The 26,450-nt window shown below is 46.9% G+C and overlaps 1 protein-coding gene across 2 annotated transcripts in view; it reads left to right on the forward strand.

Moving 5' to 3' along the window:
* eea1 (early endosome antigen 1) overlaps positions 1 to 26,277 on the forward strand; it is a 31,498-nt gene extending 5,221 nt beyond the window's left edge. The window contains exons 7-30 of one of the 2 annotated variants that reach the window (XM_048256989.1): positions 388 to 492; positions 1,117 to 1,238; positions 1,439 to 1,594; positions 2,905 to 2,919; positions 3,427 to 3,543; positions 5,899 to 6,237; positions 8,438 to 8,587; positions 8,946 to 9,065; positions 9,957 to 10,160; positions 11,475 to 11,675; positions 12,749 to 12,862; positions 13,646 to 13,801; positions 14,072 to 14,211; positions 14,678 to 15,008; positions 15,483 to 15,584; positions 15,778 to 15,972; positions 16,536 to 16,718; positions 16,918 to 17,103; positions 17,974 to 18,105; positions 19,842 to 20,027; positions 20,844 to 21,082; positions 21,840 to 21,960; positions 22,297 to 22,395; positions 23,252 to 26,277. In XM_048256989.1, the coding sequence (XP_048112946.1) occupies positions 388 to 492; positions 1,117 to 1,238; positions 1,439 to 1,594; positions 2,905 to 2,919; positions 3,427 to 3,543; positions 5,899 to 6,237; positions 8,438 to 8,587; positions 8,946 to 9,065; positions 9,957 to 10,160; positions 11,475 to 11,675; positions 12,749 to 12,862; positions 13,646 to 13,801; positions 14,072 to 14,211; positions 14,678 to 15,008; positions 15,483 to 15,584; positions 15,778 to 15,972; positions 16,536 to 16,718; positions 16,918 to 17,103; positions 17,974 to 18,105; positions 19,842 to 20,027; positions 20,844 to 21,082; positions 21,840 to 21,960; positions 22,297 to 22,395; positions 23,252 to 23,374 (3,836 nt within the window). In that variant the 3' untranslated portion in view covers positions 23,375 to 26,277. The remainder of the gene's footprint in view (positions 1 to 387; positions 493 to 1,116; positions 1,239 to 1,438; positions 1,595 to 2,904; positions 2,920 to 3,426; positions 3,544 to 5,898; positions 6,238 to 8,437; positions 8,588 to 8,945; positions 9,066 to 9,956; positions 10,161 to 11,474; positions 11,676 to 12,748; positions 12,863 to 13,645; positions 13,802 to 14,071; positions 14,212 to 14,677; positions 15,009 to 15,482; positions 15,585 to 15,777; positions 15,973 to 16,535; positions 16,719 to 16,917; positions 17,104 to 17,973; positions 18,106 to 19,841; positions 20,028 to 20,843; positions 21,083 to 21,839; positions 21,961 to 22,296; positions 22,396 to 23,251) is intronic. The other variant, XM_048256990.1, reaches the window with a different exon arrangement.
* Positions 26,278 to 26,450: the final 173 nt, after the last annotated feature.

Raw genomic sequence — 26,450 nt, forward strand, 5'->3', positions numbered from 1 at the left:
CTTGAGTGGTTGTGGTTAGACTAACTTTGTTTATTCACTCTTCATTTATTCATCTCACTTCTGCTCTAAAAAAAGTCAAATTCTTGAACTATACATGGCTGCTCTGAAATCTTTGGTTTATATATTATACCAATTATTATAGGTAATTGCAGTCCACTTCCAGTTTTTTTTGTCAGGGAAAAATCATGGAATTTTATATTTACTTAAAGTGGGAACCCTGATGGTCGTGTGTGTGTGTGTGTGTGTGTGTGTGTGTGTGTGTGTGTGCACTTGTGTTTTGGTGGCAATGTGGAATGAGTGGCTGTTTTGCCTTGCATTTTAAATGCGGATTTGTTAGGCTTGGAAGCTGAAACCATTACTAAGAGCAAATGTGTTTACTGTGCGTAGCTCTGGAGATCAAGCTCAACGAGGCGGAGACAGAGAAGTTCAACATAAAACAGATGAAGGACCTGTTTGAACAGAAAGCTGCCCAGCTGGCCACAGAGATAGTAGGCAAGTATGCCAGTGGTCAGCAATGGAAAGGTCTTATCACTGGATGGCCATTCTTATCTGCAAAGCATGACTATGGCTACAGGTACTCATGGCAACACCTCACTGTGTTCCCTGATGCTGCTGATCCTACGTATTCAGGGCAGTAATTAGTTGTATCTGGTGTGATTCTGATAGTTTGGGTTGAAAGTCAGTATCACCGGGCCAGCTGCCATAAGATCGCTCTCAAAAGACAACTCTAGACTGATGACGGAGAATGTATTCTTTGTCATTTTCAGCCATCCAAGTGGATGTTCTCAGGAGGGAATAGCTACAAAGCTTCAGCAAGTTTGTTTTCCTCTACAAAGCGCCTTCAAAAGACAGCTATACCGCCCACAGTGACTCTTTCATTGTACTTATGAAAAGTTATTCTAGCCATCTCATGTATTTTATGCATCGTTTAACGGAGAGGCACATATGAATCACATGAACCCACATCTATTTCTGAATATTCACGCTCTGGAAAGTAATGTGTGTCACTGTTGTGGTAGAATACCACTGTCCTTATTAGTATGTGCCAGAGGTTCAATCAGTAGGCTTTGTGTGTGTGACTGTTAGAGTCACTCTATTGTTTGTCTCTCATCTCAGACATCAAGTCGCGCTACGATGAAGAGAAGAGCTTACGTGAGGCAGCCGACCAGCGTGTGTCCAGTCTGAACCAGGAGCTGCAGAGAGAGAAGCAGGAGAAGGATGAGCTCAACACTGAGCTGGTGGGCCCCGCACGCACGCACGCTCAAACACACACATGCACACGCATAGACACACACAAACACACACATACTCATACATACATGCACACGCACGTACACATGCACCACAACCACCACCACCACCACCACAACCACAACAGTCTCTGTGTGATCCCTGTGACGTGACGTGTCCCGGTGACCTTTGACCTGTCTGTGTGCAGCTACAGCGCCCGGGCCAGGAGGATGTGGAGGTGCTGAAGAAGGAGCTGGTGCAGGTGCAGACGTTGATGGACAACATGACGCGCGAGCGTGAGGACGAGTCAGAGCGCCTGAAGAGCCAATATGACGAGCTCCTCGCCAACCACACTACCTCAGAGGTAGATAAGAGAACACCCCCTCTCCTTTCTTAACCAGCATGTCAAAAAATAACAAACTCAGTCATCAACAAAGACGTAACCTGGAAAGTCACTTACTGACCATTTGGTCATCCAACCAAGAATATTATAAACAATAAATTATATTTCACAGTATAAAGAGTATAGTATTTCAGTGTCAGCCTTGATGTAGGCAGTGTTTATTTCTCTGGACTCATTACACGTCTGATTCATTGAATAAGAATTCAGGTGAGGCTGCTATCTGTGCTAGATAAGCTCCTTTGAACTTTGACCTCAGACAGATAAATGGTCATCTCGCATGTTGGTTGTAGTAAAGCAGTGCTTTTATGACTGATTCCTGAGGTTAGACATTAACTCTGGAGCAACTCCGTCACTGGACAGCAGCCTGATTGCACCTTTGACCTCCTCCCTCAGAGTGACAGAGCACAACACTACTATGCTTGTGTGGATGTAGAGCCCAAGGCTAGATCATTCTCTAACCTTGGCCTGTTATTTGAAAGAAATCTGCAGCAGTCACTTCTAGCTGGCTACAAATTGAATTTCGTCTTTCTCCGGCAGACATCAAGCCTGTGCCTCATAAAATCCCCAGCATGGCTGCTAATTTTTTCCAAGCATACGATTGTGAATAATTCAGAGATGGGTGTTTGCATTATTGAAACACACATGGCCTTGAGGGTGGAGAAGTGCGAGTCATGGGAAGAATGACCCCACCACCACCACCCTTATCCTCCTGTTCTTTCCCTTATGGCTCTTAATCACTGCAGCACCTGTCTCCTCCCTCATGAATACATGGAGAAGCCAAGGTGCTGCTCAGGTGGAGGGGCCAGGTGATGATTACATTTGGTGTGCAGAATTACCTAGTGAGTTTCCAGCTAGTTAATATTGAATATGCAGAACTGTACAAGGATGTTTCTTTCTTATTTTGAGGTTGTTTGAGGCTCTTCATTGATTTCCAATATTTCTGTCAGTTCTGACATTTTGTGTGTGTGTGTTTGGACAACTGTATTCCATTTCTGTCCCTGGTTTCCCAAAGGCATTGCAGTGTTAAGATGATCATAATTGATGAATATGAATGGCAACACCATAGTGCCTTTTGGAAATGGGGTTTCAGATCTGTCCTGCTTTTCCTGACACTTGTCCTGTTTGTCCACTAGCCTGTGGCAAATAGCCTCTAGTTTTTCCATGTGTGTGCTTTACTGACCTGTGTGTTTACTGCTGTGTCTCTCCTCTCCTTCACTTTACTCCCCTCCACCCCTCTCCTCCCCCACCTGTGTGCTTTCTTTGCTCTGGAGATCCGTAACCTGGAGGTAAACCCCCATCTCCACCAACTCCCTCACACCCCGCACACCCTCCCAAAGTGTCAGCATGTAGGAAGGATGAACAATGAAACAGATTTAAAGCTTTTTGTATAAAATTAGACATTACAGGAATCTCTTCAAAGAATTGCTGGTGTGTCTAGCAATGATTTGTTGATCCTGTAAGATCCTGTAAATTCACTTAAATCACAAGCAGCAAAGTAATTTCTTGTCAGGGTTTGACCCAGCGTCTAGAGGAATGTCCAAATATGGAGTGTTCACACTGCCCTTTTCTGCCTGTGTTGTTGCATCAAATTCTGCGATCACTGTATATGTTGTGAGTTTGGTGCTACGTGTTCCAAAGCATTTGGTGTTTGTGGATCTGCATGTTGTTGTTGTTTTTCGTTTTCCATGTTTGACTTTGTAAATGTTTACTCGTTTTCTTTGTAATAGTAAGCCTTAAGGTTGTCTGAATGTTTCATCTGTAACTGTGTGTATGTGTGTGTGTGTATGCTACAGAAAACCATCTCCCAGCTGAAGGCTGAGCTGGAGAAGGGGCCCCAGGAGGCTGCTGTGTACACCCAACAGATTCATGAGCTTCAGAGCAACCTCAACAACCTCCAGCAGCACAATCAGGTAATACACACATGCACTTAAGCTAATTATACATAGGGCAACTGTTTGAGCAGTGCTGCTGGGAAACCAAACAGCCAGTTCCATTTATTCTGATTGGATGATTTGCCTACTGATGATTTACATTCTCCAGGAAAGAAATTGTTGCCCAATATCAATGGGAACATTCCACAATTTTGTTCAAAAAGTTGCCCCATGTTTCTTCAGCTGTAGGCTTAATGACTCATATCTAGGCAATGTACAGGAATCCAAACAGTCACAACACCAACAAGTAAATACACTGACACACTATTGCATAAGTAGTTGTAGTAATCTGACAGCTGACTTTTGAAATAGGCGCACACACACACACACACACACACACACACACACACACACACACACACACACACACACACACACACTCTTGCACATTAATCAATGCGCTCACAATTACCTTCAAGCTCCGAGCACATGAACCTGTGCCCACCTGCTCCACATCACATATGCTCCACAGACAGACAAGCCCATTACCAGACACCACACCCCACAGGCCCAATGAGCCCCTCTAATCCCCGTCCAAATTTAAGTTTACTGTAGAAGTGTTTACAAGTGGGCATACACGGGAAGAGGCCAGCACATTTTACAGGCCGCTGGCCCCCGCCTGCAGGCCATCCGACCCCTCCCCCTTCCCCTTCCCCAAGCCCGCCATCAAAGGCCTCTGTTGTCAGCAGGCCGTGTGTTTCTCTCTGCCATCAAAAGCGTGTTGACACAACTCCAGCTCCTCTCTATTATTAAAGTAGCAGGGGGTAATGGTCCCGGATGACCGGCCCTGTGTCATTTACACTGAAATACGAGCACAGGTAACAGACCCCCCCCCCCGCTGAGCTGCTTGTGTGTGTGTGTGTGTTTGTATTTGTGTTCAAGAGGGATTAAACTGTCAGAGCCGAACAGAGTGATGCCAGGAGGAGAATGCCCGGGCTCCGATTGTGAAGTGGGGTGCGTGGCAGCAGTAGGGATTAGGAGGGACTTTGGACGCGGCCCATCGCTGCCATCAGCGCCTGGCTGTTCTGTCACAGCAACCGCGCACCGATAAGCAGGAGGATTGATGGGCAAACGAAACGGGGGGGGGGGTTGATGGCTGCTGTTCATCAGGGGGTCTCTGTGGTGAGGGGCGATGAAGCACTTATGCACGGTCAATGGGATGAACGGACAGTGAAAGAGGTTGGATGTGCAAATAGATGGGGAGGAATGGACGGGTGGAGGGATAGACGGGTGGAGGGATAGACGGGTGGATGAATTGAATGGTGAATGTGTAACTGAGTATGGTTGCAAAAAGCAGGAGAAGTAGGACATGTCTGAATCAGGGTTGTGAGTCACTCAGGAGAGAAGGCCAGAGGTAAGGCGTGTGTGTGTGCGTGCGTGCGTATGTGTGCGTGTGTGTGTGTGTGTGTGTGTGTGTGTGTGCGCACGCCAGCAAATGAGTGAATGATTCTCAGCTGTCGCCTGGGCATCTGGTGCACGATGGACAGCCTGTGCGATGGCCACTGTCCCGGTCACCCCCTCCGGTTAGCGATCGAGTCGTTATCAAGCCTGTTCTTTATAGCTGTCTGGCAGCACAGGGTCATGGTACACACACACACTCTTGGCATTCGAGTGCCGCCTTCCAAGTACTGCAAAGCACTGCCTTTGAAGTGTCAGCACATGTCAGGTCAGAGCCTGAGGGTCTGAGTGTGCTTCGTGGATGGACCCGTTCACTCCTCACACACAAGGAGGCGGAGCTGTCTTGGTTGTTGACGGGAGTACCTGTGAAGACGTGATGTTTGTTCCATTCGCTCAGCAGTTCCTCTTTCACACCGCGTCCGGCATTTCATTTGACGTCTGTGTGGGTGTTCCAGTTCAGACCTAGGGAGCAAAGGAAACAGACACGGAACACACTGACCGATGAGATCTGTATCTCAGTCAGTGTGTCTTGTTTTCTCAGACAGTAGATTTCTGATGGCCTTCAACAGCTACTGTCACTTGATGAATGTGATGATGTGTCTATGAGATGTAAGGTTAAAGAGCTGAAGGACATGGGATATGTTATACCTCTAATGGTTTTGTCAACCCTGTGAACACACTGATAATATTACATTTTTAGTTAAGTTCTATTTATTTTGTGCCATAACATATGAATATGTCAGAGCTTGATCATACTGAGGAAAACATATATGAGCTGTACTGTAGTTTGCTTTGGATAAAAGTTTTATCTAAAAATCATCTGAAAATGAGATGTACTTGTGTGTGCCTGGCATGTAGGTGTAAGTGATATGATATGTCCCTCATTATGACCCCAGTGTAACCGCTGTCCTCACCCTTGCTGTCCCCTGGACACAGAACTTGTCGGAGCGCCTGAGCAAGCGTGAGCGCGAGAGCCAGCAGCTGGAGGAGAGCGTGTCCGAGGGCCAGGCGTCGCTGCGGGCCCTGCAGGCCAAGCTGCAGCAGCGCGACCTGGAGGCACAGGAGACCCAGGCGCGGGCGGCCCAGGCGGAGGCGGCGCTGGGCAGGGCGCAGGCCGAGCTGGGGGAGCGCGGGGACGAGGCGGCGCGGCTGAAGCGCGAGGTCAGCCAGCTGGAGCAGCAGCAGCAGGAGCTGAAGGTCGAGAGGAAGCAGCTCCAGCAGCAGCGCGAGGAGAAGGACAGCCAGGGCGTACAGCAGCAGAGCCAGATCAGCCAGGTGAGGCACATGTGCACACACACACACACACACACACACACACACACACACACACACACATCTGCACACACACACATACACAGACCTGCATGTACACACACACACACATATGTAGTGATGTCACTAACGACAAATTTTTTAATGACTAATCTTTTGACTAATTTTGTAGATGATGTCGACTAATCTAAACAACTAATTTTTTTTGAAGAAAATCAAGTGTTTGCTATTTCGTTGTGTCCATTTTATTTTTAACTCGACTGAAGGGCCAAAATATCAGCCTACTTTTGTTAGAAGCTCAAGTAAACTGTTGAAAAATCTTATGTCTAAGACATAATCTAAGCATAAGTATCTGCATTTCCATTAGCCTATAGTATACTGTAGTGGACACTGTGGACATAATTCACCATATTGTGTTATTGACATGTATCCCCTTACTTAACTATTATGCCTGTGGTAAGTGTGTTCTGTGTTGGGAGTTATGCTACGATCTGAGATGCGTTCACATCAATGTATTATCTCGTTCTGTGTTATAGGGACGCTGCCTCCTGCGTCATGACCTTGATTTTTATCGGGTTTTGTATGAATGAATAAACGGGCCATTTCGAATGACGTGAGACACTCTCTTCACTTCATTTATTGCAATTTCCACAATACCATTAGTCAGAGTCTGGACTAGCCTACTACGCTTAGCTTAGCTCCCCCCGCTTAGCTCTGCCTCTGCCTAAAAATGAATTGCTCTGAAAGCAGGCAGGCGCACGCAGCTATATGCAGCTCGCATATACACTTGCGGGCATGGCGGGGTTTAAAACATTACTGCCAAAGTCTAAGTAGCCTGTTTGTTTATCATCCAAAGACACGCATTGTACTTCTCAAGAGTTAATAAAAAAAATAAATTAAGTGAGCCGTTTGGACGGAAACCAAAAATAAATCAATAGTAAAACGACTCGTCGACCAAAAAAAATTCCGTTGACTAATTTTCATGGTCAACTAATTGCGGCAGCACTACATGTATACACACACTCACAGACCTGCATGTACACATACATACACACACACATGTACACACACAAAAACAACATTGTGGTGTTCACCTGCACGTCACCTGCAACCTGCAATCTTGGACAGGAAGCGACAAACACACTCACTCAGGACAACATATACACACATGTACACACACTCACAGGCCTGATTTTATTACATGATCCCTGGTCCATGTAAAAGCTGGTTCCATCCAGTTGTTGAACCCCTTGCTATTAGAGCAGATGAACGCTGCATAGTTCCTGAGATGGAAGGCGTGTAGAGTGGCATTTAATTTGGGCCCCTAAAAGAGATATGCCATCTGTCTGCCAGCCTCGCTCTCTCTCTGTTGGAGGCAGCAGCCCCTGTCCTTCCAGCGCCGAGAGGTGCACACAAAGCCTTTAATCTCGTTCAGTCTCTCAGATCCATCGGGTCTGCCAAAAGCGAACAGTACACCCAGAACTATCCAATCCGGTGTCTGGATAGGCTCCGTCACTATGCCAAGTTGGGAGGCAGAGCTGGATCTTTAAGGCAGGTTTTTATCAGGCATGGCAGGAATGTGGCATTCCACAGAGCTGGCGGGACCTGAGCAGACAAGGTAATGCTTTCATTCAGGACATCTGCACAGCCCCAGCCATTTGCTTTGCCTGTTAAGAGGCTCTGATCGCTCTGATTTGGCCTGTTATCTTTGGAAAGTCCCCGCACTCACATGCTTCCCTGTGTCTCAAGGTGTGTGTGTGTGTGTGTGTGTGTGTGTGTGTGTGTGTGTGTGTGTGTGTGTGTGTGTGGTGTGTGTGTGTGTGTGTGTGTGTGTGTGTGTGTGTGTGTGTGTGTGTGTCTATGAACACATTTTCCTCAGATATTGTAACAGGCCTCCGTGCTCTTAGGATTTGGAGTCAAATAGGTGTGATGTGTGTGTGGAGCTCCTGTGATCTCTATAAGGGTCCCATAATATAACTTGCATTCTTTTGTATGTGTGTGTGTGTGTCTATGAACACATTTGCCTCAGATACTGTCATAGGCTTCCGTGCTCTTAGGTTTTGGAGTCAAATATGTGAGATGTGTGTGTAGGCAGTCAGTCAGGTATCAGTCAAGTCATTTTCTTGCTCTCGAGGCTCCCGTGATCTCTATAAGGGTCCCATAATTTGACATTCTTCATTCCTGTGTGTGTGTGTGTGTGTAGCTGCATGCTAAGCTGCTGGAGGCGGAGCGGCAGCTGGGGGAGCTGCAGGGCCGTCTGAAGGAGCAGAGGCAGCTCTCTGGCGAGAAACTGAAGGACCGCGAGCAGCAGGCCGCTGACCTACAGCTCAAACTCGCCCGCTCCGAGGAGCAGGTAGGACCACACCACAGCAGCCCCCAGTGCTGCCCTCACCTGGTGGCAGGGGGAGGTGTTGGGGTTAAGGGCCAAGTATACTTGTGGACACGGTCTTCGCACGGTGTGAAGTTTGTGTGTACAAACTCTGTGCAGCACCAAAAAATTGTGTCCATACGGTGCATTGACTGGTGACAGAGGACACCCATGTGTATGTCTATGTCTGCATAGCAAAAAGCCATGTCGCCATTAGCATTACAGAGATCTGCCATTTAAAGGGATGTACAGTGAAAGCACATACAGATAAAAAGGAATGAAGGTTAGATTCATGCTCTCTCTCTCACTGTGTGTGCTTGTGTGTCTGTGTCTGTCTGTGTAGCTGAAGGAGAATGCTACTAAGACTACAGAGCTGCAGCACCAGCTGGAGAAGGCCAAACAGCAACACCAGGAGCTGCAGACACTCCAGCAGAGCACCAATAGCAAGCTGAGGGAGGCCCAGGTAATACACCTGATTATTCCACTGCTTGGTTGAATTTCCCATTGTCCTACGTAATTTAGAACGACCATTAACCGTATGTTATTTGCACACCTATGAAGTAGATCCATTTTTTTGGCCATATCACACTTGTATATTTATTCGCCGAACTCGTGAAGTTTAAATGAACTGTCACGTTGCATCCGAGCTGTAAAATGCAGACGTTCAGAACATAGCAACATTGTAGCATATGACAGAGGTGGCTTTTAGCTAGATGGATGACAGCAGGCTAAGTAAAATAGCGATGTTTCAAAGCTAAAGTTCATCAGAATCTTGGGATATGCCTGCTTGACAACGGGAGAGATATAACTAACGACTGGCCTTTGGCCGTAGCAACCATCCATTTAGAACTAGTAACGGCAGTTTGTCCTTCAAGTTGAGAAATTAGTTGATATGTGTCATTTAAATTGTAACAGGAAATGAACACAGCGCAAGTGGCAACAGTGGAACAAGCGGGAAAATGGACTCCACGGTGGTCTGTTCACAGAAATTAATGCACTTACGAGGTTTGAACGGCCCTCCGCTTTGCGCCGGGGCCGTTTTACAACCTCGACCGCGCATTAACTTCTGTAAACAGACCACCGTGTCGTTCATTATCCCTTACGTAGCACACCTGTTACAGCACAGGCCCTCACTGGTGCCTCCTGTCACCACACTCCTGATGATTCTGTTCGTAATAATCAGTAGGTTCGGTGCACAATAAGTGTATAAGATTCTTTCCATTTGGTCCTATTTGATACTTGACCTCTTGAATAGTCAACTGAATTGTTCTGTTTTTCCTATGGTAGCTGCTTTTGTAAGTGAGATTTTGTCCTCTAATGATTCCTTGTCTTGCTCTTCCTGGGCCCTGGTCAGAATGACCTGGAGCAGGTCCTGCGCCAAATCGGGGATAAGGACCAGAAGATCCAGAACCTGGAGGCCCTGCTGCAGAAGAGCCGCGACAGTGTGAGCCAGCTGGAGGCCGAAAGGGAGGACCTGTGTGCCAAGATCCAGGCTGGCCAGGGCGAGGCGGCCCTCCTCAACCAGCTGCAGGAAAAGAACCACACGCTGCAGGAACAGGTAGGCCTTAGAGGCACACTCACACACCACTCACAAGTTTCTTGTTTTTTTTAAAGAAGCACTGCAGTTCTGGTTATTCCTTTGCTGTTTCTGGGTTTTTGCCGGATTTGGGCTCGCATTTTTCACTACACAGCTCCCCCTGCAGCTTCGGTAGCAACCCCCACTAGCTAGCGAGCTAGCCATCAAGAAACCAAGCTAAACAACACATACAGGGCTCACAATAAAACGGTCGAGCAAACACATTGTTCAAGAGACTTATCAAACCACATTACAAAGACAAAGTTCTCCCAAGGGTAGGCTACTTACAATTTCAACAATAACAAAGCCAAGTCTGCGTCCGTTTTGCAGTCTTCTTCGAAACTACAATCTGACTACATTTTCGGTGGGCGATTGGATACTTCCGCTGAGTCACATCCGGATTTACCCGGACAGGGTCCAGAAAGTTGCATATTCGTTTTTTCCGCGGAGAAGCGTAGGGGGAGACGAAGCACCCACCAAACGACCCAGAAAGTGTTGTAGAACCATCAGAACGACTCTCAACCTGCATAGTTAAGGTCATTTTTGCTAAAATTGTTACATAGTGCTTCTTTAAGCCCACAACGTTGTCTTCAAGGCAGCGCTGCCTGGAATGCGCTAGGGTTAGGCATGGGATAAAGTTAGGGTTAGGTTTAGGTTTAGGATTAGGTGCCTTTACTAGATTTTTTTATAATTGTGGCGGCAGGCCATTCCCCCTCTGACTAGTTTTAGGTTACTTATTGTTAAATTCCAATGTGAGCGGCAGCCAGCAGGGGAGGATACGTTGGCAGGATTAAAGCAACTGCAACTACATTGTGCGTCTGATTCTGAAAATGTGGCGGTATTAATTTAAACCGTGGTGGGCTGCCATGCTAAATAAAAAGTAGAGGAAACACTGCTTTAAGTCGACAGTGGCAGCGCTGCCTGGAAACGACGTTGGGGGCTTAAAAACCATCAAGCCACTCATAACAACATATTAGCACATACATGCAAACCAGTTAGCTTCCATCTGAGCGGCATATCAAATGAAATATGCTCACGCAGACAAATACACACTAACATTTGCATTTAGGATTATAACACACCCACCAAGACAATACGCATACTGTTCCTGGGCTGGTGTGGTAGTGAGCAATGGCACTTGCCATAGAAGCCAAATAAGAGTCCCAGTATTTGATACATGCACCACACAGTGACTATCCCAACAGTACAAAGTCAGCTATCATATTTCACCATTGTGTGTACTCTACAGCCTAACTGGCATCCTTATCTGACCCGAGTGTCTACCCTCTCCCACAGATCGGACAGCTGGCGGAGAAGCTAAAGAACCAGTCGGAGAGCCACAAGCAGGCGCAGGAGAACCTGCACGAGCAGGTGCAGGAGCAGAAGACGGCCATGCGCACGCTGCAGGACCGCTGCCAGGCGCTCGAGAGCTCCAACGGAGAGCTCACCTCGCAGCTCGGGGACAGCCGCGAGAGGGTCGCCCAACTGGACACGCAGGTAGGCACCAAGAGTGGAGATAAGGACACACACAGAGACACATTTCGCCAGATTCTATGAATGTTTACACTTAAGTGTGCATGATGTCACATCATTAAAAAAATGACACTCCCCATGTGAACATGGAGATACAGACACAATGCTTCCACTAGTGACAAGTCACATGCACACTTTTGTTTTGTCTATTAGCATTTTAACCACCCAACAAATGACCATATAATGACCATATACTGACCATATACTTCCCAATTCAGCCCCTTGCACATATTAACAGAAGCTTGTAACCTCTCCACATAAAGTAAACCATTTTCTATCACTCCCTCCTGCAAGATCCCACACACCCTCCAGTTCACACTTACACTGAATCAGTGGCGTTGAGCACTTTTTCGACACGCTGACTGTCACGTCTGGACTGACACAAAGGCCCCGTGCTGTTCAGTCGTCAAGAGCCTTAATCTCCATAAGCAAGACCCTGGAAGCAGATCAGCTGAGTATCCGGCGGAGCTTTAATGTCCGTAATCAGCCGGGCTCTCGAGAGCGGATAAGATTGGCCACTGTAACGGGAGAAGTGCTCTCGTATGAGGGGCTGTCCGGTGGCCAGGGTCATATGAGGACTGGCTCCCCTGCAGCGCTCCAGCTTCTAACCATAATGACATGTAATTGGTTGCAATTTCATTTTCCATGTCATGGTGCTGAATTCAGACACCTGCCCATAAACAAACTCTATTGTGTTGCCAAGCTTGCTTGCCAAGTGTTATCTTTTGCATTGTGCGTCACACTAGTCATATTTACTTGTTTTGCAGTGTATGCTTGTTCTGTTAATGTTAATGATGTTTCAATTTTTGCATTACCATTTGAGTTGTCTTCGGGTACACATTTTGCTGCCTGCCTTGCTCTCCGTAGTAGCAGACTAAGCTTCTGAAAACAGCTTGGCATTCAATGAGTTTAATAGGCTTTGTGTGAGTGTAAAGGATGCAGCTGTGGGCACAGTGTCTGCAGGACACTGTGCTTTGTGCGGCCATATCATGCTGTAACTGCCCAACCCCCTCCCCCATTCCCTTCCCTTCCCCCAGCTGAAAGCCAAGACAGAGATGCTGCTATCGGCCGAGGCGGCCAAGAACGCCCAGAGAGCTGACCTCCAGAACCACCTGGAGACGGCCCAGCATGCACTGCAGGACAAGCAGCAGGTGAGCCATGACGACCTCGCGCAGCAACAGCTGGCTCTGCCTCAATGCTAACCCCCTGCCAGCCAATTAGCCCGGCGCCATCCCTCTGTGTTCTCAGCTGAGGCCTGTGTGTGTGTGTGTGTGTGTGTGTGATTTTTCTTTTTCTGTGTAGCTGTTGCAGTTTTTGTTTGTCTCTGCCTGCTTAGGCATTTGCACTGGCCTACTGTGATCTGTGTTTGTTTTCATCTTCTGTGAGTGACTGCTTTGTGTTTGCGTCTGACTGCTGCGTCTGTGTGCAGAGCCTGAGTGTAAGTGAGCCAAGTGCAGCTGGAGCAGCTGGGTATTGTGACGGTCAGCTCTGGGAGGCCTGTGTATGACCACTTCTGTGTGGGGATGGCAAGTGCTGCCCACGTGTGGGACCAAAAGTTATGACCATTAGTGTAGGCCATTAACAAGTATGTGCCTGGTCCAGCGTGGAGGTGCTATTGGTGATACGGTATATATTTATAGTCCAGTCACTCCAGATCAACTATGCAAAACGTGTCCATATCAACACTACAAAACGTCGATGGAATCTCCTCTCCAATCAAAATTAGTGAGACGATGTTTGTGCCCTTACATTGGCGCCCTTTCAAAATGTTAGATGTACTTAATGAAGTCTGTGATATCCTAGCAGGCAACAATTTAGTCTCTTTTATGTCATTGTTTTAGTTGAGCACTGGCCTTTATCCCATTGTTTGGTCTGTATATATCTGAATGTATGTGTGTGTGTGTGTGTGTGTGTGTGTGTGTGTGTGTGTGTAGGAGCTGAGTAAGAGCCAGGTGCAGCTGGAGGAGCAGGGCCAGCGGCTGCAGGAAAAGCAGGAGCACTGTGTCCAGCTGGAGGCCAGCCTCAAGGAGACCAGGGACAAGCTGCTCACCTCCGAACAGCTCACCGACTCACTACAGGCCCATGTTAAGGTCAGTAAGGTCACACACACAGCTCTGGGTTGTTCATGTAGCAACACCTGAAAGTTGCAACCCAAACTATGTTTTGAGTTCGAAATGAGCCTTCATGAGGCCTTCTTGATCCTTGGTTCATAAGGCCTTCATGCTGTGTTTTTGTGTGTCTTACTGCTGTGTATGGTCATCTATTCCATTTATCCATTCATTAATGTGTGGACCATCTCATCCATGTTATACAATGCATAAACCTGACCTTTGGTGTGTGTGTGTGTGTGTGTGTGTCAGAAAGCGGAGCAGGAGCTGGCAGAGCTGCGCTCGTGGCAGGAGCAGGCACAGCAGAACCAGGAGAAGCTGAGGCAGCAGGTGGCAGAGCTGGATGGGAAGGGCAAAGAGCTGGGACGCCTCCTCGGAGAGGAGAAGCAAGGGTAAGGACTGGAGCCGTGTGTGTGTGTGTGTGTTTGCCGACATAGGAATTTAGAACTTTTCTTTTGAACTGAAAGAGAGTAAACTGAGAATTAGCCCAGTCAGTCACCCTTAGCAGAGTGGTCTCTCACATGCATGAATGGATCCAGATGTCGGCAATTTAGCAAGTGAAAGACACTCCTCTGTATGTATGTACGTATGTACAGTAGAGGTTTGTACAGCCAGCGCATAAACAATGTGTGCAGTTGTGTATGAGAGTCATTAAACAGGTTTGTTTGTGTATTTATATGGTGTATACAAAATGAGGGTAACCTCTCTTCCTCTCTATCTGTCTGTCTGTCTATCTATCTCTATATTTATCCTTCTCTCTCCCCCTCTCTCTCTCTGTCTTTCTGTCTCTCCTTTCCTCCCCTCTCTCTCTCTCTCTCTCTCTCTCTTCTCTTTCTCTCTCTCTCTGTCTGTCCCTAGTGCTGCGGCCCTGCAGGAGGAGCTCCAGAAGCGCTCCACGGCCCTCACCGAGGCACGACAGCAGCTGGACAGCAGCCAGCAGGAGCACAGCGGCTTGCAGGCCCGCCTGGACTCCCTCACGCAGGAGGGGCAGGTGCGGCAGGCCGAGCTGGACAAGAAAGCACAGGCCCTGTCCGCAGACCTCGAGAAGGCCCAGAAGGAAAAGGAGGCCCAGGCCAAGGAGCTGGCCAAGACCAAGGAGGGCCTGGCCAAGGCCTCCAAGGCCCTGAAGGAGAGCCAGAGCCAACTGGACAAAGAGAAGAAGAGCCTGGAGGCCAGCCTCAGTGAAAAGGTTTGGGCCTCTGTGGTTTTCAGTGTTAGTCTGTTGGTCAGTGAGTCCGTGTTTGTTTGCCATCCCTGGGGCAAGTCTGGCACTGTTATCTGCCCTTAGTGGTCTGTCAGTGGTATGAAGGGAGGAGGTGGGTTTCATCAGATGGGCCATGATCAAAGGATTTCTGTTTCCACTGGCGTTGTCATGTGTCCCATGTATTGTGTTCTGTGCGGCGTGCCCGAGCCCATGGAGACATTGTTTAAACCAATCCCCCTCCATAAACGCCTGCGATGACCTCAGCCCTGCTGTGCCTCTGGGAAATGAGGCTCTGGCCCGCTTGGCCCTTTCCACTGCTGTTGGCACCGAGGGCAGTTAAACGTGTGCAGACGTGGCCCGGGGCTTGGTTTGATAAGGTCTCCATGAGTTAACTGGGCTGTAAAACTGTCGTCTCTCTCCCTCCCTCCCTCCCTCCCCCCTTCTCTCTCTCCTCCACAGGAGCAGGCTCACCAGAAGGCCATGCAGCAGCTTCAGAAAACTGCTGACGCCACAGCCAAGGAGCTCACAGATGTCAAGGCTCAACTTCAGAAGTTGACCGAGGTCAGTTCTCTTCTCCAGGCTTTATGGTTCTCAGTATAATTATGTGTAGGCCCGGTACTGTGTAAACACGAAGGGCCAGCCTAGTCCTAAACCCAAAGCTTTTTTTCCATGGAGCTTTTCCTCGAAGTTCTACTTTTATTCTACTCTGAAGCATGTACGGGAAACGGGCCCTAAATAAAGCTTTTCCCAACAGGCGGAGAAGGGGCTGAAGTCACAGATGGCTACTTTAAATGTCCAGCTTATGCAAGCTCAGGACACCCTCAAAGCCAAGGACAAAGAGATGCAACAGCTGCAGGCACAGCTGAAGACAACCCAGGGGTCCTTCAACCAGGAACTGAAGAAACTGGAGACCCAAGTGTCTGACCTGCAGGCCGCCCAGGCCAAGAAGGCATGTTGTGGCATTGCTCGCGTGCTTGGTCGTTCTCACACGCCTGTCAGCCCAGCAGGGGTGCACCCAGGCCCACAGAGGTGTTAGACATGTTCAAGTCAGCGTGTTGAGTGACACGCATATAAACACACACTTACACATTTTTATAAAGCAACACATTTTCTTACACTTACGCATCTATAATCACAGCGAATGCATACCTTCACTGTTACACCTGTGTGCCTTCCCACACACACACACACACACACACACACACACACAGACACACAGAAAATTGCTGGTTAGAGAGGCCAGCTGTACCCTTTGAGAATTTATTTGGGTCGAGAATGCCGGGACATGACGCAGAAGCTCAGATTCATCTGCTGACTAAGATGGAGACACACACTCAGCCAGAGGAATCTGGGCAATAACATTTGTTGTATTCAGTTACAGGATATTGCACTAATAAATGACCCGAATATGACGTCTTCACTTAAAACATAAAGTCTCTGTTTTTGTGAGGGTGTGTATATCTGTATGCATGTCTTATGAGTTTGTGTGTTGTGTGTGTGTGTGTGTGTCAGGCTGAGGAGGAGGTGAAGCTGAAGGAACAGCTCTCCTCTGTGTCCAGTGAGCTGAGCTCGGAGAGGAGTCGTGCCGTGGAGCTGCAGCAGAGCCTGGAGAAGGGCCAGCAGAGCCTGGCCACCCTGCAGTCCGACTTCTATGGCAAAGAGTCTGAGCTCTCCGCACTCCGCCAGGACATCAAGGTGTGTGTGTGTGTGTGTTGATCATACCTGAAAAGTGAAAATTCTACTCAAAGGAGACTTTGAAGCTCTGTGATAAAAGTCATTTGTGGCTCTTTATGTGGCCTATTTGTGCCTCTGTGCTCCACAGCAACTATAGATGAAGTGTGTACATTTGGTGAGTGTGTGTCTTACTACTAGTGTGTGTATGTGTGTCCCTCAGGCATCCGCTGAGAAGCTGGTGCTAGCTCAGGAGGAGCTGAAGGCCAGCCGTTCTCACCTGAGCAAGCGTGAGGAGGAGCTGCAGCAGCTGAAGAGCAGTGGAGCGGCTCTGCAGCAGAAGCTCAAGGAGAGCGAGGAGAGCAGCCGCAAGCAGCAGAGCATGCTGGGAGAGCTCCAGAACCAACAGGTAGAGCAGCACAGCCCAGCAGCACAGCACAGCTGCACTCACACTGGCAGGTGTGCAGTAGTGTCCAGTAGTGTGTCTCTCGAAGTGGTAATGCGGTCACAACTTAAAGTGGAGGACACCTCCAAGTGCATTAATTTCTGCTACTCGAGAGGGGTGAAGTCCATTATCCTGCTCGTTCCACTGTTGCAACACTTGTGTGTTGTAAATTTGCTGATGTAATTTCTACATTTTCATCACTAAAACTGTCTTGTTTGTAGAACTACTTATTTCTCAACTTGGACAAACTGCTTGGACAAACATTTCTCAACTTGGACAAACTGCTGTTACTAGCTTTAAATGGGTGGTTGTTTGGGCCAAACCCCAGTTGCTCGTTTCATCTCTCGTTGCCAAGCTAGCATGTTCCAGTATTCTTTTGAGCCATAGGTTTGATAATTTGCCTTTCTAAAGAGCTCATCACAGTAAGGAATTCAACCAAGCAGTGGTTTTATTCAATTATAAAACCAAACGGTAAAGGTTGGGTATTTAGCAGATGCTTATATCCAAAGAGACGTACAGAGACTCGCACTGTTTGCCAAATCAAACCTTGGCCAACTGGATACGTAGGGGAGACGATAACTGCTGCACCACACCCATGCAATAAAATGAGTAGCATTTAGCATCAATTACATCATGTAATTTACATGAATAGCGTCATGTAATGAATATAAAGTCATATGTTTGTAAACATCTAATCAGTGTTAGTGGTGTGTGGTTCTAGTGGCAGGAGAGTATCTTGTATCTCGTACAAACCATGTCACTGAAGTGTGTGTGTGTGTGTGTGTGTGTGTGTGTGTGTGTGTGTGTGTGTGTGCGCATGTGTGCGCGCTGCAGGCCCAGACGCAGGAGGAGCTGCAGAAGGAGCGTGCTCAGGTGGAGGAGCTGAAGGCAGCCCAGAGCGCTCTGGAGAAGGAACGGAGTCGCCTGGGTGCCGAGCTCAAATCTCTGGCCGAGAAGTCCGACAAGGTCAGAAGAGCAATATGCAACTGCACATGTATGCCCATGCCCCCAAACTAGAGTTGCCCCAAAGGAGCTTTTATGTAGGATCGTGGAGAACATGCATGTGGGCCCATGGTGTGTTGTGTGTACAGTATGTACTCTAAACTCACACAGCTCACCTTGATGAATGTCTGTGCACATTCAGGTATTTTGACTGACAGCTGTTTACACTGACCAATGTTAGGTATTTTTTATCTAAGCCTGAACTGTGCCTTACACACCCAATGTTTGTTGTGTGGGTAAAACTGCTGTAGGTTTTGCTTAGGTGGTAGAGGTGTAGGGCTGAAACGATTCATCGAGTTACTCGAATAACTTCAAAAATTACAAAATTCCTATGGGCGCACTATCACGCACAGGGACTGTTTGCCTCAAGCCCTCAAGTAAATTCCTATGAGATGTCTATAAATGGCAGAGAATGTCTAAAGTTTTCAAGTAAAGTTTTGGGATCATTACATACTCAAAAAGGAAAAGAACGAGCATCTGAACCGAAAACATCCACTCCATGCTGTTTCACCAAGCGTCTATAATGTAGGCTATCTATCAATCTGTCTAGCCTATCTATCTATCTACGTAGCCTATAGCCTACATTGATGTTGGCTGATTTTAATCACATACAATATTTGTAGCGATGTCGTGATATAATGTTTAGCTTTGATGTTTTTAAGTAGCCTAATAAACTTATTCACGTTCAATTGCAAGACAGTATGCCTAAAAAAGAACCCCTCACATGCATGCACCCTCACGCACCGCACGCGTGCACACACACACACACACACACACACACACACACACACACACACACACACACACACACACACACACACACACACAAAGGTTGCTAGGTTACCATAGCAAATAGGCTCACCCAGAAATTATTTTTAGTAGCCTAATGGTAAAATTATTTGTTAGTAGCCTAATGGTAGGCTATTTTTTAGTAATGGTGAAATTTTGTTAGTAGCCTAATGGTATGCTATTGTTTAGTAACAGATATTTACTTTGATATCAGGTCTAGATTACATTAAATTGCTTCCCCTCTTCTCCCTCCCATTACTTCACAACATAGTATGGACAGCTTTGTTCACCCAGCTAAGTCATGCACAAGAGGTTGCAATTTTACAGACAACATTTTGAACATTATTTAATTGTTGGCACTGGCACTTATAAACACTAAATGGGTAAATTGCAATAAATGGGCTTAGTTTTGGAGCCAAATGTTGGAGTTAGAATAAATACCTCTGTGCCAATTGCTTGATCATTTTACAGCAATGTAATTTACGTTATGCATTATTTGTTTTGGTCGTTTAAAAATGCAAAAAAAAAAAACTGATTAATCGATCGATAAAGTGCTAGATTAATTGAGGAAGTGGACTCAGTGGGAGTCCCTCTATCTCTCTCTCGTGCTCCGCGCGCTTCCTCACACACCATCTGCAGTCTGCCCTGGCTTTCAAGCTGCATTACACTCACTGCGTTTGGCTAACAGAGAGAGGGAAAGAAGGAGAGAGAGAGAGAGAGAGAGGGGAGGAGAAAGAGATAGCTAGGGAGTGGGAGGGGAGATGGAGAGAGATAGAGAGGGAGAGAGACAGGGAGGGGAGGGAGAGATAGAGAGGGAGAGAGAATCGATAGCTGCAGCCCTATAGAGGTGTGTGTTTATGTACTGTATGCGTGTTTACGTGTGTGTGTGCGGTTGCTGTGTGTGTTGTCAGGAGCTGAAGGAGCTGCAGGCGGCGAAGCAGATGCTGATCCAGCAGAAGCTGGAGCTGCAGGGCCGTGTGGAGGCGGGGCAGGCGGCGCTGGAGCAGGAGCAGCGCGAGCACCAGGCCACACGCACAGGCTTCAGCTCCAAAGAGGAGCAGCGCAAGGCCGACACGCACAAGATCCATGCCCAGATGGTACACACACACGACACACGCACACACACACACACACACACACACACACACCAAATACTGTCCATGGTATATAAACATACATTATTCTCACCTTGTGTACACAGAGTTCACTAAAAGAAAGGTTTTGAACAACTCACTTGGTTTTTCTGCTCGCTGCCGTCTTGCCAGTCAAGGACTGAGTTGTCCAAAAACCTTTCTTTTTAGTAAACTATGTACACGAACAATGTTCACAATGCTCGAGTTCATGTGTAGAGACACTGATGATACTTCGATCAAAGTTTCATGTTGTGTCAAGCCTTCTTAGTGTTTTAAAAATAGCGATTTTGACATGATCATGTATCAATATAGTAGTACCCATAGCACCCATACCCACATTCCCATTCAAAAGGCCAGTTCACCCAAAAACGACAACACGTACAAGCTTAAAAGCGGCACTTCGGATGTAATTATGCTTTTAAACGAAAGTGACTCCGGTACATTCACAAAAACACCCTAGGATGCATTTTGGCAAGAGTTACGCTTTAAAGATATACACACACACACACACACATACATACATACATACATACATACATACATACATACATACATGGGCATATGTACAGTAGATCAACATTACAGCCTCCTCAGTGTTATCTCTCATTTTAGTAGGCCGTAGTAAATTTGTGGCTATTCTTTAATGGATGGAAATAGCGGAAGCAGAAACACCACACACATCACATCAATCCAAGATCTGTAAGGTTGTTTGTTTGTTTGTTTATTTGTTTGTGTGTTTGTGTATGTGATTGTCTGCCTGTGTTCTCTCTGGTGCCCTAGGCGGAGGAGGTGCGTGCGCGTGAGGAGCTGCAGAAGGAGAAGGAGGAGAGCGAGGTGCGTCTGGGTCTGCAGCTGTCGGCGCTCAATGAGAACGTGGCCACTCTGAAGCGTGAGTGGCAGGGCAGCCAGCGGCGTGTGGCCGAGCTCGAGAAGCAGACGGATGAGCTGCGCGGGGAGATGGCTGTGCTCGAGGCCACCGTGCAAAACAACCAGGACGAGAGGCGTGCCCTGCTCGAGAGGTCTGCACGCACGCGCACACACGCCACACACGCACAGACATACACACATTTGGACATATACCTTTATATTAGTGCTGTCAAAATAAGTCAAAATAAATACCAGAAATAAAATAAAAATAAGCCAAAATAAAATACCAGAAATAAAAATAAATCTGTCTGGGGCCGCAAATATATCTGAACCATTTTATTAGCCTCAGGCATATGGCATACTAACCATACACTGCATATGCTATATTGTACAGCATAATATTTTCATATATGTAAATTTGTATCCCCTGATAAACATAGACTTGGCGTGCAGAGGTTGTTTTAATGATCCTACGCATTCAATTTGCCATCAGTACAACACAGTGGTTGTTTAACTTTTCACACAATCCAGTCAAATTTTTTTTCATGCAATTCAGTCAAATGATAAAATGTATTACTCTCTGTGAACAGCCCTACAGTACTTTACATGCGTAGACACATCTAGGGTGTGTTCCTGAAGCTCCATTGGTTTAGCAATGTAGTAACAACACTGCTGTCATGGCTTTCAGATAATCAGATAACACATACTGTTAAAACATTCTATATAGTACTGTAAATCATGTTTGAATAAAAACATCTACTAAATGACTTGAAAATATAAATAGAACTGTAATTGTGTGTGAGGGATCGCTGCAGTGGACCTTTTAAAAAAGCACCGTCTTGCTTTTTTTCCCATGCTCTTATTTTCTCATTTTTGTAACTTACATTACGTGTGTGTGTGTGTGTGTAGGTGTGTGAAAGGCGAGGGGGAGATTGAGAAGCTGCAGGGTAAAGTGGTGGAGATGCGGAGGAAGCTGGATGACACCACCGCCGCCATGCAGGAGCTTGGCCGGGAGAACCAATCACTACAGGTCCGCCTCACACGCAGCCAATCAGCAGTGTTGGATGGACAAGCAGCCAATTGCTGCAGGGAAAACACAACCACTGTAGATTTTAGTCTGCACGGAACACTGACATTAACACTGATTAGATCTAAATGGAATTATAGATCTATTTTAACTTTTAATCAGAATAACTCAATTTCCTGTATATGTGTATACTAAATATAAACCTTCACACTGAGAATCAGTTCCAGTAAATGGTCTGCTGTATTGATTTGGATGCTTTGTTTTCTATTTGTTATGCAAACTTAGTGGTGGTTGTCATGGTGACAGCATGGTGATGTGTGACCTTTCCTGTGCCCCTAGATCAAGCAGTCTCAGAGTTTGACCCGAAAGTGGGCTGAGGACCATGAGGTGCAGAACTGCATGGCTTGTGGGAAAGGCTTCTCGGTCACTGTCAGAAAGGTTGGCCTATTTTTCTCACTCTCACACTCTCTCACACACAGAAAAGTCTCACACACAGACACACACACAGACAAACTAAACTATTACACAACCTTCCACCTCACTCCTGCCCAGTAAGTACACATATGCACATACCTATAGCACATAATTGACATGCAAACAGGCTGCCTCCCTCCCTCCCTCCCCAGGGCGCGTTTTGACATTCTCCCACACATCATGGTGGCTCCATCCACTCTCATTCATTTGTCTCCTGTCAGGAGGGAGAAACCCGGCCGGCTCTCACGCAGCCCATTTGTTAGGTGGTGCCACACAGTCCTATTCACCGCAAGAGTGGATCAATGGAGTGTTAATGATCAGCCAGTGCCTTGAACACACTGCCTAGTCCACACACACACACACACACACACACACACCCCTCTAAAGGGCTGTTTGCTCAGGCTAAAAGAGCCCCACATCAAAGCCCCACACCGCTGGAGGCCGTGGTGATTCAGGCCCCACAACAACAGATCAATACAAATGCTAATACTGCAGCCTGTCTTCAAAGGCCGGGCTCGAGCTGCTCTGAGCGGCACTGCGGCAGTACGGTGGAGATGATCACGGCATCATGCCAAGCAGCTCTGGCCTGCGCTGTGCTACTCCAACTCATTATATCGACCCCAGGCACATGGGCCCGACTTTGTTTCAAAACTGCAGTTACCATTCAAACTTTTACAGCTGCCATGAGCCCAATACACGCTCAACCCAACCTAGTGTTTATGATCTCTCTCTCTCTCTCTCTCTCTCTCTCTCTCTCTCTCTCTCTCTCTCTCTCTCTCTCTCTTTTCTTCTCTTTCTTTCTCTCTCTTTACCTCTACAGCACCACTGCAGGCACTGTGGTAATATCTTCTGCAACGAGTGCTCCGCCAAGAACGCCCTCACGCCCTCCTCCAAGAAACCTGTCCGAGTGTGTGAGACGTGCTTCGAGGAGCTCCAGGGCTGACCTTCACACAAACACACACACACACACACGGTTCACAACCTCCCTTCACACACTACACAAACTCACACACGCTCACTCACACACACAGACACACGCAACACCACATGCATGCACATTGTGTAAACACACACTAGCTCAGGAGCAGAGGACTGCACTCTGCTCTGAGGAGAGCTGCTGCAGAGGAAGGACACTGGAGCAGCACCACTTGCACCATTGGGGGAGGGGGTTACGAGGACCCCTCAAGAGCTCATTTGGAAGACTCGCTCTGCAGGGAATCGCTGAGAGACCTCCAAGTGTCAACTTCAAGGAAAGGAGTCTTTTTGTTTAGTTTGTTTGTTTGTCTGTTTTTGTTCTTTTAAAAGAGGAGAGAAAGGAGAGCAGACGGAGAGCCAAGCCAGGCCTGTCCCGGTCTGCCCTGTATTGTGCCTTGTCCGCCTCAGAGGCTGTCTACACCCAGCAGGGGAGCGCGGTCTGGGCACAGGGTGGTGTTGTCTCCCTGATGTGGGATGGTCTGGATGTGGAGTGGGATATTGTACAGAGATATGTGTGTGTGTGTGTGGATGGATGGCTGGGAAAAAGGTGAGTGGAGTGTGACAGGTGATCTGATTGCATTGAGAGGGATGTGTGATTGGTGACTGTGTGACTGAGTTGATCATATGAGAGGAAGTTGTGTGGCTGGGCTGATGGTACTCTAAAGACATGGATGTGTGCATGTGTTTTGATGTCAGTGGGATGTCTAACCAGGTGGGGTCAGTGTGCACTTGGAAGTGATGATTGTTGAAAGATGCCGCTGGTCTATGGAAGTGAGTGGAGATTATTTTAAAAGGATTGTGAGGTTGATGTTTCCAGACAAGTCAGTGTTATGTTAATGATTTAAAAACTACCTTTAAATACCAATATCCAGGTTGTGTTGGTATGATGGAGAAAACCATTTAGAGGTGCTGTGTGTTTTTTTTTTTTTTTTTTTTGCAGTCAGGTCTAATGTGTATTGCTCTGTGTGATGTGGTATTGGTGAGGTCTTGTCATAGTGAATATGGGCCATGTGTTTAAATGGAAATACATAAGGTGGACAGTGGAATCAACACCAGCAGGGATCTGATTAGAACCAAAGAATGTAGAGTAGGTATGCGAGTGTGGAGTATGGTTGTGTGTGTGTGTGTGTGTGTGTGTGTTAGTGTGTGGAAGTCTGAGTTGGGTGGAAGAAGGATCTCTTCTTATCTAACACTGAGGTGTTCTGGGGCTCTGAAAGGCTGGGTTATGGATCTGGACATTTCTGAGATTCCTTATGAAGCCTCTCTGGCCACCCCTGTCATCTGTACAGCTGATTCTCAAATGGCTTCTTGTTCTTTGGTTGAAATGTGTTTCATGTTGCACTGGCCACTGATGTGTCATGACCCACAGGTCGTGGTACCTCACTGATGTAATATACATAAATACAAGTAGGTGCAAATGATGGTACAATTAACCCTGCATTGTGCATAGGCGTTGACCTGTGTGTGTGTGCGTGCGCGCCCATCTCGCTTTTGAGCAATAATTGTGATCCCGTGGCACTGGCTGCAGCTGTTTGTATGTGTGACTGCTGCGTATGAGCACTTGGTCTGTTTGTATGGTTGCATTTTTAAAACATAATTTCCTCTTAAATTAAGTTTTAGAGCATCTGGTGTTGTGTTGTCTGAAGTACTGCCTGTACAAAAAGAGCAACTCAGCTTAGCCGTAGATCTATCGCACAAGTGACTTGATGTCGATGTGAAGAAGCACTCTTTGGAAGAGCTACAACCTCAGTGTTGCTCCGTCACCGCTGTTGGCAGGAGCAGGTTAGTCAGGTTTCGCCAAGCGACGTAGACCTCCACCCTACCCCAATCCCCCAGCCCTGCTGAAGAGGGAAAGCTTCTCAGCTTATCTGTGTTTGTTTCTTATATGAGTTTTCTTTTTAGTCTGGGGTAGGTGTAGGGCTCTTACCTCTTGGTTAGGCACAAAGGGAAGGTCAGAGGTCAGATTTGCATGACCTTTTGTGCCGGGGGTCATAGTCACATTTTAATTCAGCATAGTATTCACTTCCATCTGGTAAAGAATCAGAACAGTATAACAGAAGACATTGTTTTATGTGTTTAGTAGAATGCACTCAAGCTCTCTCACTCTCTCAACTTGCAGATCTTCATGTATTTCTTCATGCATGTGGGACACTGACTTGCACAAAAGAAAAAAAGAAAAATATACAAGGCCTGCTGAGATGTAGGTGTGGCTGTCAGTGCCAATCCTACTGAATGTTTGTGTTAGTGCCATGGATTTTCTCTCCTCTCTCCCGCCCTGTGTAGAGGAGGAACATCACACGTTCGCTTTATGGACGGAATTCAGCTCTTATTTTCGCGCTCACTAACAGATGCCATTGTAACTTTGTCTGTAACATGTTTTGATTATGATGTATAATATGTTTTTTTATATATATTAAAAAAAGCAAAGGGAGAAAAATGTACTGAGGACGTATATGTAAAAAAGAGATTAGTCTTAACCGTCCTCATATATCATTTGGTATTGACACTACGCATTGTTGTGGTCTTGACTTGGTGGTTTATCATGGCTGTGTTTGTGCGTGGCGTGCTGACCAGGCCTCTACATGCTCACCACTGGACACTGTGTGTGTGATCATGTCTCTGTGCCTTAAGTTTACGTTCCCGCTCACTGTCCCCTCTCCATCTCTGGCGTCTATCTGGAAGACCACAGCTGACTTAACAGCAGAGACTGACTGACCCGACCCGACGTGACGTACTGAATGGTTTTACTTTTTGTTATGAGAGGAAAAACAAAGTGATGTAATTTATGTCCTGAGGGATCATTTGTTTTCTAATTTTCCATCATGTTTAAGAGTAAATAATAAAACTAGGTGTTTCTATTTTCCACATAAATCCTGGCCTTTCTCTGCTTTTTTGGGGGAAATGGGTCCTCCCTAGTTTGTCCCTGCTGTTCAATAGCAAGAGCATCTCTCTAGCCCAGTGTTTTTCAACCTTTTTTGAGCCACGGTACTTTTTTACATTAAATTTCTGCGGCACACCGCCAACCAAAAATGTAACAAAATTAC

The sequence above is a fragment of the Alosa alosa genome, chromosome 11 (assembly GCF_017589495.1).
Source record: "Alosa alosa isolate M-15738 ecotype Scorff River chromosome 11, AALO_Geno_1.1, whole genome shotgun sequence".
NCBI classification, from domain to species: domain Eukaryota; kingdom Metazoa; phylum Chordata; class Actinopteri; order Clupeiformes; family Clupeidae; genus Alosa; species Alosa alosa.